The sequence below is a fragment of the Gymnoscopelus braueri genome, assembly GCF_963280865.1.
Source record: "Gymnoscopelus braueri genome assembly, chromosome: 20".
NCBI lineage: Eukaryota > Metazoa > Chordata > Actinopteri > Myctophiformes > Myctophidae > Gymnoscopelus > Gymnoscopelus braueri.
This window is the reverse complement of record NC_137622.1, coordinates 10,123,216-10,138,614: the sequence shown is the minus strand read 5'-3', so window position 1 is coordinate 10,138,614 and position 15,399 is coordinate 10,123,216. Positions and strand designations below refer to the sequence as shown.

Here is a 15,399-nt window from a genome sequence, read left to right as displayed (position 1 = left end):
TTTGGAGTCACCCCATTTATTAAATCCTCTTTGCCAGAAATGTGCCGAAACACTGGCTGATATGATCTCGACTTGATTTATCAATTACTGTCACAAGAAACAACCAGGCATGTTAAGATTGTATGTTTTTTTGTTTTGTTTTGTTTTTGTTTAATCAAAGTCGGGGTCAGGTAAATAGATGGGCACCAAATGGGCAAACCAGTATCTGTAGGTTTAAGTGGTAATTTGGATAGTAAAGCTGTGCCAAATACTGATTATTAAAAGTAATGTTAAAAATGGTTAAAACTTTCAGAAAGTACAATTTATTTTTTTTGGGGTGGACCCCCCCTGGATATATCCCACAGACCCTGTGTGAGACACTGCCCTTAGAGTGGGGGGGATAGAGGTACTAGCGGCACAATAAAACCTATTGTCATGGCAGTCATACTGTCATGATATACTGTATACCGTACCTTCATTTATCAAACATTTTGTAAAAAGTCCTGATAAAATAAAATAAAAACATTTTAAATCAAGCCATTGCTCATATTTCCGGACCACCCCCAGCTACCCACATCAATGCCTACATCTTAAAAATCCCATTTATCAAAAACAATTATTGTAAGGAATTCTAGCTTCCTTCACCCGTCAGTCGACTGGAATTTCTCCACCAGAGATGCTTACGCTTCCAAAAAAACACCTTTGAACCAAGCAAAATGTTTAGATCAATAAGGTGACGGGGTGACAATAAACCAAATTGTCAAATGCAAGTATAGTACATCCTCAATAACTCCACATTTTTAAAATGTTTAATTTATAGTTGGAAAATTACATCTTTACATGACCAGCCCATTCAGGTGTTAGACATCTATGAATAACCACAGGCACACTATGGGCAGACTCGTACTAGACTAGATAACGCCACATTGAAAAGCCGTGGCCTCTTCCCTCCTCATAATCTTTAAACTTTAGGAACTTCAGGCAGTCCGCTTCTTACATAGAAACCAACCTGCATTTGGTCATTTCATGACAATTATATAAGAGTCAACTTGATTGCATAAAAAAAAAGAACAAGTGTTAATGTGAATTTTAGGTTTGCTCTTAAATATCTAACCTATGTACAGAGCATGGCTCATTTTAAACAGGGTTCCCAAAGTTTCCTTTATGTACAAATCCACCACCCTTCGCTTCAAGTATTACACTTGCTCTCCACAGTGAAAATGGAATTCCAATCACAGCACTGTGAAAGTCAAACCCCGCTTCTTCATTCACTGTAGGGAGAGCACGCATGTGTAAACTCAAGGCGAAAAGGGCATGGCATTTAGGACAAATGGAACAAACATTATAACTTTGTCTGACTTAAAACAAAAAAAAAGTAGCTGGGGTATTCAGACTATTGCAAGAATCCATACATACGCATTCCATCCTGGTTCCTTGGAGGATGTTCTCATCTGGTTGCCCTGCCCATGAGTGAATATGGAATCTGCATCTGGTTTTGCTACGACTGCTTCAGCATAATTTTAGCAAGGTTTTAGTCCTTTGTCGACAAAGTTACGGGAACAGTTACGACGGACAGCTGGCTTTGAGAAAAACAAACAGCAAAGTACAGATACACATGAAGAAATGTCTTTGCTCTCACAAATGCAGAGATCGTGAGTTCGGAGAGGACTTCAAAGAAGCAACATTTATTGGATAAAATTCAAGACTTTCCAGGCTATTGGGAACCCTGTAAACAAGACCAAATCTGGACTGGATGTGGGGTGGTGGTTTAGGCTTTTGTCTCACTGATCCCTTGTGCATAATGGCCATTTAACAGGAGAGGAACACAAAAAAAAATAAGGATGGGTCGGTGGTAAAGAAAAGTATGCTTCTTCCGGGTGGAGGTATGTTATGTGTTAATCGTCTGTGAGGTCCTGAACAAAAAGGACCTCAGAGCGGCTCAGTCCTGCCTCTTTCAGCGTGGGGGGATTGGGCTGATCCTCAGTGGGAAGGCAGGGCAACACTCGGCGAGGGAAGTTTGTCACTATCTGGAACTTCTCTGGGGTTTCTTTCAAAGAGAAGAGGAAGTCGTGTATTACCTAAGAAGGAGGAGGAGAAAACAGTGACTACGTTAATTACCTTAACCACATTAACCCTGGTGTACCAATCTTGGGTAGATTTTCAAAATCTTTCACATTTTGTAAACATTTTTGGAAAATACCAGATCTACTCACTGCTCACAACACAAAATGTAAAGGACTCTAATGTCTTTATGGATAGAACGTGAGTCTCATACGAATCCAGAGTTTATTATGAGCTCAATTAACAACATCAATGTTATAATGGTTGTCATTGTCATCAATTATCTTTGCAATTTAAACATCTTTTGTCGGCCTGGTCAGCCCTGGAAGTATAGTCATTTTCTATTTCAAAACAAAATGCCAGACACCAAGTGAAGAACCATGGATTAGATCACTGGTTCCCAAACAGTGGGATAACCAGTTTTTATGGGTCGCGAGTATATATCCCTTTTTTTCGTTTCCTACATTTAAATATACATATATATATATATATATATACACACCTTTCAATAGTATTTCATAAATAAAATTTAAAAGAACCTCAGAATTTCCATGAATAAATAAAAAAACGTTTAAGTAGTAGTGAAAATAGCAGATCTGCAAGCTCACAACGCTGCAGATCTGCGACGCGTTGTGAACTTACTTGTAGATCTGCTATTTTCACTAGTTTGGGTCCCGGGCAAACATCTAATTTCTCTTTTGGGTCTTTAGCTAAATAGTGGATTAGATGATGAAGCCCTTATGCGAGTGTTCCTCACCGTCAGAGACTGTCCAAAGTGGAATCGTCTCTCCACTCGTGTGTCGTTGGGCAGCTTAAACACTATTTTGACACCTTCTGGATCATCTGCAGCAGGCTCTGGAGGAAGACACTCCGACTTCCTCTCTTTCTCCTCGTCAAGTGTCTGAAGACATGCAAACACAAACCATGTTAGAAGTCACACTGAACAGTTTGAGGATAAGAAACAAGACAACAACAACAAAGAGGAAAAAGAGCATGGCCTCCATGTCACATCCAGTGATGTTGCTAGGTTTTCAATGTAATGGGTCCCGGGACCTAAGGGTGGTCCCAGGGGACATTTTATGAGTCCCAGGGAAATTCAGTGAGTCCTGATAAAATGTCATTCTTAACAAAGTGCAGCGTTTAACTCGTGTTTGATCTCATATGGTTATATTCAGGTAGAAAATGTATCTGAAAGAAATAAACAGAATTCCAAAACTTTAATATTTGCAAAATTTAAATATATGCAAACATATAACAGTAGCAAATTAAATACTTTGGTTGCATTTTAATATGGTGGCATTTTACCCCACTATAAACAACAATCACCATGTTTTTAATTTACAAGAAATGACTAAACAATTTGACCCATAACATCAAGTTAGCTCACGGCACACGAGGCACAGACGTTTCTCTGGGTGTTATACTCAAACGTGTAACCTATAAAAGTCTGCGCAAAATGGCAGTGTCTGTGACCACGATTTTTCGAGCATCAGCTGGTCACAGACACACACACCTCCCCTCTGCAGTGCTCTATGGAGTCTCCCTCTCCAAAAGCCCTTGAATATGATGAAATATGATTAAGGATTACTGTGATTATGGTAAGCTCACATTTGATATCACACACACCATACCTGTACCTTTCAGTAGCCCAAAAAAAAGAAAATCGATAACTTTAATCTACTAAATTCTTAACTGAAGTTAATCGGTTATATCGATTAATTGTTAACATCCCTATTAGCTATAGATGGTTAAGTGAGAGGAGAGTTGTCTCCCACAATTTCCAAATGCTTCAACCTACCAGTCTATACTTGGAAGCTCTGTAAAGGAGTCGAAAATACTTCCATTTGACCTCAGCAGAGAGCAGTCACATAAATAACTCCTACCGGAAATCAAATTATCGAAGCCTATCAACTGTAACTAGCTGCTTGGAAGAATTGGATATTCCAAAAACATATTTTTAAGATATTTAAAAAAACATTTGTGTGAGCCTTGTGTATTTGTTGTGATTGGTCAAATACCCTTCCGCTCCAAAGAGCTCTGATGGCACATTTACCAGGGTGAATTACAGACTGACTGTAGCATTCCAAGATTGTGGAAGAGATATACAGTAGTCTGGTTTGAGAGACTACCATGTGTTCAGTTTGTGAATGAAGTCTCACAAATCATAGTGTGGTGTTCAGAGGCAAAGTCGCCCTCTATATAAACTGGCTGCTTGTGGGCATGTGTGTAGTGCGGTGATGGTCTATGTCACCTTTGGCCAAATGGAAATGGTGATCACTATAAATACTTAAAAGTGCTTCATAACAACAATGTTGTCACCAGGCATTTCTTCTGTTTTGTGACTTAATGGATATAACACGACCTGTGATTGGCCTTACTTTTGATGGTCTGTGGGCCAGATTTTGACCCTCTTTACTCTTACTCAGGGCCGCACATCAATTAAAACAATTTGCCAATAGCAACGCAGGCAGCGCTGCTGCACTCTGCAGCTCTCACAATTTTACACAGTCAGCACTAACCTCTCTCTGAAAAGTGGTTGAGTGGCGTGGCTTCATGTGTGACATAACGGTGCACCACAATGCCTTGAATTTAATACTACAGTATAGTGCTGAAAGCAGTTGATCATGGAGACCGGCCCATATTGCAGGGAAGGTGGCCTGCATTTCAAATAGCACATGGTTTGACAGGGCGTCAAGCAGTATCTTCTCCACTTGTCACAGTACGATACTCGCCAGTGAGTTAAACGCTTGACACTTGCTTCGACGAGGCATTGACGGAGTCGCCCGTTCTATTTTTGAAGTGACGGTGCTGGAAATGAAAGCTAGTTGATAAACGCCACCATGTGAGAGAGAGAGTGCACTACTGATTTCACAGCCGTTTGTTTTGACATGCTGCAACGATGACGGATGACTCATGTGTTTACAGTACAAGCGGACTGACGCTCGTGAAGAGTTATATCAGAATGATGGAGAGTTAGCTGCGTCACAGGAACGTTTATTACCTTCTAATTTGCCAGTCAGTCCAGCAGCACAAACACCATGCATTTCAGGATGAGTGTGTGCTGATAAACTGAACAGACTTTGAAGCCCAGATATACAATTTGATCTAATTGAACAATTCAGTGTGCATAGGCTTGTCATTTGACACGCAAACATGACTATGTGCAGCACCAGCTCATAAAATACATGGAAAAACGATTCTACAAATGCCATCTAAATCAGTAGTTCTCACACTTTCAAGATTTCGTGCGCGAAACGAAGTGACGCGCTGTGAGCTTGTATATCTGCTATTTTTGAATTGCCAACGCAAAAATCAAAAATGACAGATGCTTTTCAGGCACCGGCCAGCCACTGCTCCTAATAGTTAGGTGGTTAAACGCAGATAATTAATTCTACGCATATGTAAATATAATATATACCAAATACCCCCACTACAAGCAAAGGAACACAATTATTATTATAATGTAACCTATGACTTGAAAACCAAAGCCTAAAACACCAACTACAAAATTCAAATGACAATGGTGAATATGTTAATTCCGTGATAATTGTCTGGTAATATACAAGGTTATAAGAATGAAGCAGTGTAATCAGCTCTTTTCTCATATCATGTCTTCTTCAGGCGAGTTGTCTACTTTGTTCATTTTGCACCTCGGGTGATTGTAGGAACTTGACTGACAGATTCACTGAACAAATGATGGTTTTGCCATATGAGAGATGTACACACATTGATAGGCCGTTCGTGGTCTTTTGAGCACGGTGCTCTTAATTTAGAATCACAACATCACAATAAACCACCCAAGACTTTACACATTACAACAAGTCAACTTAAATGCAAAGTAAATGTGCCCGCCCCTCAGGATTTACACCCCATTATAGTTTTTTTCTACAAAACCACACTGCTAATTAACCTATTAAGACCTGAGGCGATTCTTTAAAATGATTTCTAAATCATAAGTTTTTTTTTAAAGAATCTAAAAAAAAATGTTTCAAGATTTTTCTAAAATAGCAGATCTACAAGTTCATAGCGCGGCGCTATGAGCTTGTATATCTGCTATTTTTGAATAGCCAAAGAAATCTGAAGTGACACAGATGCGTTACAGGTCTTAATGGGTTAAAAACAATATCTCAGACACACCTCTAGTTTTATAACTCAAGTCTGTGTTTTTAAAGACATTATGAAAAGGAAAAAATATTAATGCTCAAATCGCAAAAGCCAAATTTGAGCAAAAATGATCTAAACAAGGTTTTGTTTTGTCAACAACATGTAGCTCTACATCATCACAGCTGGTTCATTATGCGCATGTGTGTAGATGGTTAATGTCTCACCCTTAGTCTCCTCTCCTCAGCCAAGGCGCTCTGTCGCACCTTCTCCTCCTCCTGCATCTTCTGCTCCTCCTCCTCCCTCTTCTTTCGGTCCTTCTCCTGGTCGGCGCGTAGAGACATCAGGTACGCCTCGTCCTGCTGCTGCCTCAACACCTGCGTCTGGTTCCTCTCCTCACTGCAACAAACCTCAGCATCAACCTCAGCCACTACTTTCACTCCAGCCAAAGTGGATACGCTGGCCTTGTGTATTTGTCTTATTTTAGGAATTTTGGGAAATTTTCGCCCAATAATGACATGCCCAAAATAGTGACGGCAGGTTTAAAGTGGTTAAGAATGTCCATACGGCATCACTACATGTCATTTGTCTATTCACAACTTCAGCCACATAAGTATAAAAGCGAGAGCCATTTTTGTTCTACCTTTATACAATTTGATTGTTGAAAAGCGGTGCCAAAATTGTTGCTTACACTGCAAAGTCACATTTGATCTTGAAGGGGGAGCATTAAAGGTTTACCCAACATTGACCCAGTCATTCCGGCAAGTTCTATAACATTTTAATGACAGAAAGGCGAAAAAGCAAACGAGCAAATTTACAGGGAAATTGTTATCGTTCATATACGACATGTGGCTGAAGTCATGAACAAACAATGACATGTACTGAACATCGGTATGGTCCTTTATGCTTCAAACAGCACTGTCTTACATTTTTGCTTCAAGAGCACAGAACACCAGTGTACCTGTGCCAGTCAATGGCTGTGGGTACATGGACAGTTTCATTCGGAATGAATACACTTCTATTCGGAATGAATGAATGGATGAATTCATTCAGAATAGAAATGCTCATGTAAACACCTCAATTGGAATAGAATGTTCCATTCCAGTCTGACCCGAATGAATTTTCATTCGGGTTAGGAGGGGTGGTATAGACCGTTTGAATCGGGATATACCAATCGGAATTGACCATGTAAACACTTTATTCCGAACGCTCCTCTCTGTTTGGAATACATGCATTCCTTTGCGCATGTCCGTGCTTATAGTGCTGTCAGAATTGTCCAAAAATGACCTATCAAATCTCTAATTCGGCCACGGTTGCTCCTGCGGGATAAAATGAATGATTCTATTCTATAGCGTCATTTAATAAGCCATGGTTAAGCCCAGACTTGTCCAGGAGAACGGACGCTCCAAGGATTGCTGGCCTAGGCTACACTTATATGGATCTTTTTTTTTTTTTTTTAAATCCCTGTCCACACGTAAACGCAGAAACGCATTGATCAGCTGCAAGTTTAAATCAGATTTTACATTTATTTTATATATGAGGGGCCAAATACGTATACATTTTTAATCACATGTTAAGGCCCAATACTGCAATAGCTGCATTGTTTTAATAGCATACGTGAACAAAAATAAATGAAAACTACATTATTAGGGCGCAGCTGCAGCGAAAACAGATGAGTTTTACTTAATCAATTCATTACATGGGCAGCCGGAACGGTCGTCCCAAAACACTACGCCCCACGCACCTTTTGAGCGGGCCATCCACGGCCGCTCCATGGTCGCTGGATTTTGACCCGGGGCGATTGTGTTTTAGGGCGACAGACTCCGCATTCTCCGTGTGCGCACCGCGCGCTACTCGGCGCAGAAAGAGGGTTTTCGTCACAGTGAATGAGTTACAGCATGTTTCAAAGCTTTTTCATAATAATACAAGAAAAACGTGACACTCTGCATAATGAGTAGCTTATACTTTCTACTTAAGTATATTTTGATGCCAATACTTTTGTACTTTTGCCATAAATGAGCGTGCCTTGTTTCATAGACTGTAGTGTTGCTCTCTCTCTCTCTCCATTTATTATTATAATGACCATGTGCGAATGCGCGATGACGTCATCGTACCTACATGAGAAATGTGACAAATAGTATAGGCTAGCTTACGTTTTACCGTGTCTGGTACCAATACAAAAAAATAAACTGGTCTGAACTTGTAGATCTGCTACTTTTGCATTAAAACGGCGATAATAAAGGCTTGTACCGCATACAACGCTGCCTGGCCAGGAGTCGGTGCGTTGCTTACCGGCCTGTCTACGACCGACAGACCTCCGCTGCGGAGGCACAAGGGGGCTATTCATTGCCTCCTCCCATGCCCACCAGGGGAAGCTCTGCTCCGGGTAGTGGCCCCTGGTCCATGCCCGGGCGTAGGCGGGAACCACTTTGCGCATGTCAAAAGTTATATTCCGAATGAATGCTTTGGTCATGTAAACGAGGAATACTTTTATTCAGGTCCCATGTAAACAGGTGAGTGGATCAGATTCCTCTATTCGGAATGAGTTCATTCGGAATGAATTCATTCTGAATGAATAGATGATGGTCCATGTACCCGCAGCCATTGAGAGCCCTAGAACTGACCCACTTACTCTGCTCTAAGTAGTGGACTGCAAAGCAAGGATTAAATCTGCAAATTAAAAAAAATATTGTGCATCTCAGGGACCACATGGGAACGGTGTGGCTCCAATGTGGATCAAGGACTGCATGTGGCCAGCCTGTGACGTCAGTCATCTATGATATACGACTATAAAATCGAAATATTTGAAAAAACTATAAAACGTGAAAAACTAAAGTAACAAAAACGTTAGCCTGCTAGTAGCGTTTGACATTTGGCACCGAGTGGTCCAGCAGTTTTTCAAGATTAGCTCCGGAAACACGTACACACAGACAGACCGGCCCTCTTATAGACGGTTAGCCTCCTGCAGAGCTATGCTGTAAAACCCTTCAAACTAACGATAATCACTAAAAGTCTGAGTTTCAACACCAGCCTAAGTGATGTACTGTAGCTTTCACCAGCCCCTCATCGGATCAGAACCCCTTCACTGTAAAGTATGATGTTCCTATAACTTTCTTTGGCATTTGTTGCTGAGACAACCTGATGAAAAACACTGAACTACTGACCAAACGAATCCTCAGACACCACAACTGGTGTGAGTGTTATGAAATGTCCTTACCGTTCCAGACGCTCTGACATCAGGTATGTTTGGTTGGCCTCCATGATGAAGGTGAGCTGGTTGATGAGGTCCTCTGGCTGAATGAGGCCTTCCAGCCTGCCCACCACTGTCATCTTACGGTCCTTCAGCATGATCATGGCAAGGAACGGGTAGGTGTTCTCCCGCAGAGCCTGGGACACTTGGACAGACAAGCACAGCATCCGTTAAGTCCTACACTCTACTCAGTGAATGGGAGAGTCCATTAAAAATTGTCTAAAGTGCCAGTTCTTACCCTGAATCCTATCGTTCTATTGTGAGGACATAGATGTGAAAAACTGACATTCCCACACTCAACACTCCCAATGCGTTCGCCTGCTTAAGCCTAGTTTATACTGTATAGTCTATTGAAAATGCATTTTCTCTCCTGTCTTTGTAATCGCACTACATGCTGTTAGTTGTACCAAGCTTAACCACTTAAGCCTAATTTCAAAAACATTCTATTTTTGAAAATGTGTTAAATTAATTAAGCATCATTTTCGCCTATAATATGGCATGCCCAAAATAGGGACCCCAGGGTTAATGTGGTTAAAGAAACTGTTTTTCACACATCTATAAAAAGAGAGGCGTGTAGGTCAGGGCCTGAAGGCATGCAGAACAAAGACTCCTGCCAAGGTATCTGCAGGTACAGCAGCTGGTTCAAACTGTTCTTCTGACTACTTGATTAATGAGTTAAAGGGATGTGGAACAACACTAGTTTCACATTCGCGCTGAACGCCGCTGGTAACTACTTACCTTTGTTTCAATAAGTTCCATATATCCATATTGTTGAATATCAATCTATCTCAACTATTCGTCTCACCTACCATCCATCACCAACCATTACCACAAATGCATGATGGGTTGCATATTACTCACAATACGATTCATTCATACACACACACTGCCTTTAGCTTAAGGGGACTAAAGCGAAAGCTAGCCAAGTTCCCACAAGATACAGTGCAACAGGGAATGAGGCTAGCTTACACTATGTGTAAACTCTTCTGGCAGAGGTGCATGTTGTTTCGTAAGTAACGAGGTGGGCAAACAACGCTTATTATTAAACTACACCCTGTCTGTTTAGCCGTTGCCTGGTCCAGACAACACTGTATCCACAGGCAGTGATCTGACCCCTCCAGTACGGAGGGGAACTAACTCACATGGAAGCATATACAAGAGGGCGAACAATCTGAATATTCTTAAATAATGGCCCAAGCTATCCATCACAATCTCTTTCTTTTTGAAAAGTAAATGATTTAAGACCACAGAAATTGGTATTTCAGACTTTCTAATACTTTTTTTGATAACCTATGGAAACCCTGCCTGCAGTCTATACTTGCACTTAAAACATTTATTAGACTATAAATGTTATTGTATTTACCTGAGTTTTAATAGCACGTTTAGACCGTGTGCAGTAGTCTACTGCTCAGTAAAACCTAGATGCTATGAAGCAGAAGACCTGGTGTACAGTAGTAACTATGCCTACCTCTGTACCCCTCTGGCCTGCTGGTGGAGCACGCCCAAAAGAGCATCCGCGTGTTGAGAAAGGTTATGACTTCTTCTGTACATAATGTGGAGCTAGAGTAAACAAGCCACAAGAATAAAAGAAACCGTAAAAACATTGTCAATATGCATTTAGAATGAATGCTGGAGCTTATGTGCTTCCTTTAGTTTATTCTGGCACTTCAACAACAACAGCTAGTAGCTACTGTTATGTTATGTAGCAACATTCAGTGATGGGTACAAATAACAGCCCTTTAGGTTCAGACATAGATATTTCATAAAACGTACCGGCAGAACTCATCCGTGTCTTGGTGATCCTCCCCATGAAGGTAAACTAATAGGTAGCGGAGCTCCCGTTTGGCATCATTCAGCGCCTACATTCGGCAGGAATAGGCAAAAGCAATTAAGAACAAAAGCTTCCATTTGAGAATCTAAAGGTCTTTTCACACAGAGAGTGATGGAGGCACCAAGTAATTCATTTTAAATGAGAGGCGAGCGGGCAGGTAGGGACGCATGGGTAATCCCACTTAATTTACACTTGCTTGCCGACAAGAACCAATCTTTCAGTTTAATTGTGCTCAAACAGTAAAGAGCATTGGGTGCAGGATCCATATTATGTATATTTAAATTAAATGTACATACAGTATACACAGTAGCTGAGTAATACTGACCAAATTAAATATCACCAACTTTTGAATGTCTTGATAGCAATAATGTGCCGACATTTATGTGCATTCTGACAATATTTACACAACATTTTGAGAAATGTAGATGTAATGACCAAACAGGTAGAGGCATTTGTCATTCATTTCACTCAGCTAGAACCTAATGAGTTAATTGAATTAATTCTATTCTATCATTTTACTTTAATGTGGCCTCTAAGTTATATCACAATCTTACGATAACCAGAAACAGATAATATCTAGTCTTATCACACTATATATCTGGTCTTATCACACTATATATTGGCTTTTCAGAGCTTACAAGGCCTTAACGCTGAATTCACACCAGCAGTGGAATTCTGCTACCGCCTTCTGAGAAAGCAGAGAGGTTCCATGCATTGTCTGAGGCAAAGAGTGACTGCCGCTTTCACCGCTGCGGCAGGAGGTGGAGCCATCAAAATGTGGTTCAGCATAGTTGAGAAATGTTTGACTATCCTGTTGCCGGTCTGCGACGCGGCAAAGCAGCAACTAACCAGAAGCACTCTGTGGTCTTAGGCTTACACACAAAGGAGATGTGGGTGTCTAAGACATTTTGTACACAGTTATTTAGTGGAAAGCAATTCAGCACTGATTTCACTGGAAAACAATTACATCTAATTTCATATGGAGGAGTTGTAGTGTGAAGGTTGCAGACTCACCTGGCTATATGTTCCCTGGTAAAATACTGGGTGTGAGCGACCATACTTCTCCTCAAAGCTATGAATAAAGGACACAACGTCCCCAACGGGGTCTGTGACACGACCACGAGGATCTGGTCTGACGAACCGCAGGGCGAACCTTGTAGGGGGAGACAAACGCAAATTAATAACCCTCATGTATTGGAAAACTCAAATGTGAGGTTATGAGAGTGACTGGAAGTGATTCTCTAACCTGAATATGTCCAGAAGTGTGTAATATGTAAATCTGAAAGGTAGCATTATCAAGTAGTAACTCCATCCTAGTAATCCCTGTAAAAGAAAAGAGAAATGAAGAAAAAAAAACATGTGGTAAACAGATCTATGGTATACTGAAAATTTGAAAAAGAAAAAAGAAATCAAGATCAGCTCGCCTGTCACATGAAGAACACGGGTCACTAGAGTTGCAAAGTGTCAGAATCAGAAACTTTACAGTAAATTTGAATAGGCCTTTTGGCATGCTTTAGCAAAAACATCCTCATTTGGTGTAATTTTTTTTTAAATTGCAACCATGCACTGTGCATTCAATGTCCTCCATCACATGTACAGACAAATTGGCAGCATCACATGTGCAGAGTACCACATTACTGTACTGTCTGAGCCTGAGGACTACATGCTTTTATGGTTTTTAAGATAGATAGATAGATAGATAGAGGAAGAAGACTTCAGCTGCACCCAGCTGAGTGTTTCTCACTGGGAGTGTGGTTAAGGGTTAAATGTCTTGCTCAGGGCCACCGCGACACATTGCTGGGGCCGGGAATCGAACCCATTCAGCAATGGCCGCCCCTAATATTGCTGAAACTGAGCATGGGGATGGCCAATTGGCCATTAAACGTAAATTACATTATGTCCCCAGATTTTCATAAGGTGAGAAGTGAACATAATATTTATTACATATTAATAGCTAGAAAAGATTGACATATAGTGTTGAGCTGCATCGCAAATTAATCTTTGGGCCCAAGCTTTCTGATAACCCCAATATTTTCCCCTTCAATTCCCATAGAAAGTTTCAAACTTGGAACCTTAAATCACCCATCATAACGTCACGACAGTCTTTAAGTAATAACACAATTAAGAACAGGACATAAAATCACATGATTTTTGGTCAACATAAACTTCAGTTTTCCAACTTCATATGGCCACACAATACTGTAAAGACAAATAAAGTAGCTTGTATCATCATGGGCTTTAGTGATCCTTCCACATGACATTGCAGATAAGAGAGTATAATTCTGATGCATGCACCAGGACTTCTGCAACCTACCCTGGGTTGTGGCCTTGAGACGATGTAACTATACACTCTATGGTCTGCAGTGTTGACCTGTAATGGCCTGGCGGGTGGCGGATTAAACACACTAGGGACTCCTTCCTGTTCATTGAGTCTGTCTTGTACTGCAGCCTGAAACACAAAACACACACGATCACGTCCAAAACCAAACCAGAGTTTAAACCAGAATGAAAATGCGAATAATGCGACACCCTCTGCATTCCTCCCATGTGAATGCAGCAGCATGTTTTGAACAAAATAGTCTATATTGGTCTGTCATTTCAGAACGTACCTCTATGTTCCAATTGTGTTGTTCTAATGTACGACGACATTGGTCCATGGACTCCAAACCCGTCAGGTCCTGTAGAGAATCAAAATCATTTTAAGCTGTATGCGAAATTCTTTAATTATCAAAATGCAATCAATTTCCAGTAAATGCTTGAATATAATTAAGCCTGATTTCTGTCAGCCTAATTATCTGCTCATGGAATTACTGTGTCCAGGTATCAAAAGGATTATCTAGAATATTAACCAGGTTCGGTTGTCATGTAGCCTAAATATAAACGTGTACACTACAGGTGAGATTATATACACACACACGTACGTCATTAATAGTTAACATGAACTATAACATTTACAAGACGTCATCATAACCCTAACCAAAAAAGGGTTAGGTTGTGAGTCTTGTGAAGGTTGTGAATCTAGGAATCAGATGAAAAGGGGTAATAAGGTTTTTCATCATGGAAAAAACAGGGGCTTCTGTTCTGTGTTCCATACGATATATTATATTATAACTATGGTCCCAGCATGTATCATCTACCTGTAGTGGACATAGACTAGGGCCAGCCTTATGTTCCCTGGGGTTAGGGTGGGTGTAGAGGTTGGGGTAGGGGTTAGGGTAGGGGTATAGGTTGGGGTAGGGGGGTAGAGGTTAGGGGTTAGAGGTTGGGATAGGGGGTTAGGGTAGGGGTAGAGATTGGGGTAGGGGTAGAGATTGGGGTAGGGGTAGAGGGTTAGGGTTGGGTTGAGGGAACATCGACCCCCCCACCCCACCTCCCACCCCACCCTAGCAAGTCCGAAGAACAAGAAAACATAATACAAGTTGATGACACAAGTGTTCAAGCTGTCATATGATGCAACATCTGCTTTACAGGACAATGGTTGTGTTGTATCCGATCCTGACCAACTCGAGCTGTCTTGACAGTTGGTTCCCATGCTAACGCTAACCCTAGCAGGCTAAATGAAAGCAAAAAAAAAAAAAAACAAGTGAAATAAACCCCTCCACGTCGGGCCACCTCGTCAAAGCAGTCAACTAAGTGAACTGAAGTTAGACCACAGCTTCCCCTGCGGATCAGACACAACCAGGCTATATTATTGTTGTTGCCCATCACGGGGGTCCATGCTAACTTGTTAGCTGGGCTTAGCTAACGCTAGCTGTGACGGGTGTAAAAGCCCGAGTTTTATATATTGGCCGCGCGCCGTGTCGCGCGGAAACAAAAAAATAACGCAGATCTACAAGCTGACGACGCGTCGCAGCATGACGTGTCGTGAGCTTGTAGATCGGCTGTTGTCGGTGCGCGACACCGGCCGCGGTGTAAGTATAAATCCCCCTGTAACGTCGGGGGGAGCTGGAGTTGACTGTGCAAAAAAAAAAAAAAAGACCGTCAACAGACTTTAACTTGGGTTATATACAAAGGGTTCTGTATGGACACTCTGGTGGAGTAAACACGGTGATGTGTCAGCGGTGAACGGAGGCTGTTCTGACCTGGAATTGGAGGAGTTTCTCGGTCTGCGCCTGGGATAATTCTTGCTCCTCTGGCGCCGCCATCTTACCTCCTCCTCGCCAGTCGCTTAGCGAGC

General features: G+C 41.4%; 1 protein-coding gene across 1 annotated transcript; it reads right to left on the bottom strand.

The window, feature by feature from the left end:
• Positions 1 to 770: 770 nt before the first annotated feature.
• Positions 771 to 15,390, bottom strand: faf2 (Fas associated factor family member 2). Its single transcript, XM_080416684.1, has 11 exons — positions 15,305 to 15,390; positions 13,832 to 13,900; positions 13,537 to 13,671; positions 12,469 to 12,545; positions 12,237 to 12,375; positions 11,165 to 11,250; positions 10,860 to 10,951; positions 9,359 to 9,536; positions 6,369 to 6,540; positions 2,798 to 2,941; positions 771 to 2,057 (listed from the first exon to the last, which is right to left on the bottom strand). The coding sequence occupies exons 1-11, from the start codon at positions 15,365 to 15,367 to the stop codon at positions 1,875 to 1,877; spliced, it is 1,338 nt and encodes a 445-aa protein (XP_080272810.1). The 5' UTR covers positions 15,368 to 15,390; the 3' UTR covers positions 771 to 1,874.
• Positions 15,391 to 15,399: the final 9 nt, after the last annotated feature.

Coding starts and splice junctions, on each gene's coding strand:
- faf2 (XM_080416684.1), bottom strand. CDS start 15,367: ATGGCGGCGCCAGAGGAGCAAGAATTATCCCAGGCGCAGACCGAGAAA. Junction 11,251..12,236: donor ACCAGGGAACATATAGCCAG/GTGAGTCTGCAA, acceptor TGCCGAATGTAG/GCGCTGAATGATGCCAAACG. Junction 2,058..2,797: donor ACTTTGGACAGTCTCTGACG/GTGAGGAACACT, acceptor CCTCCTTCTTAG/GTAATACACGACTTCCTCTT.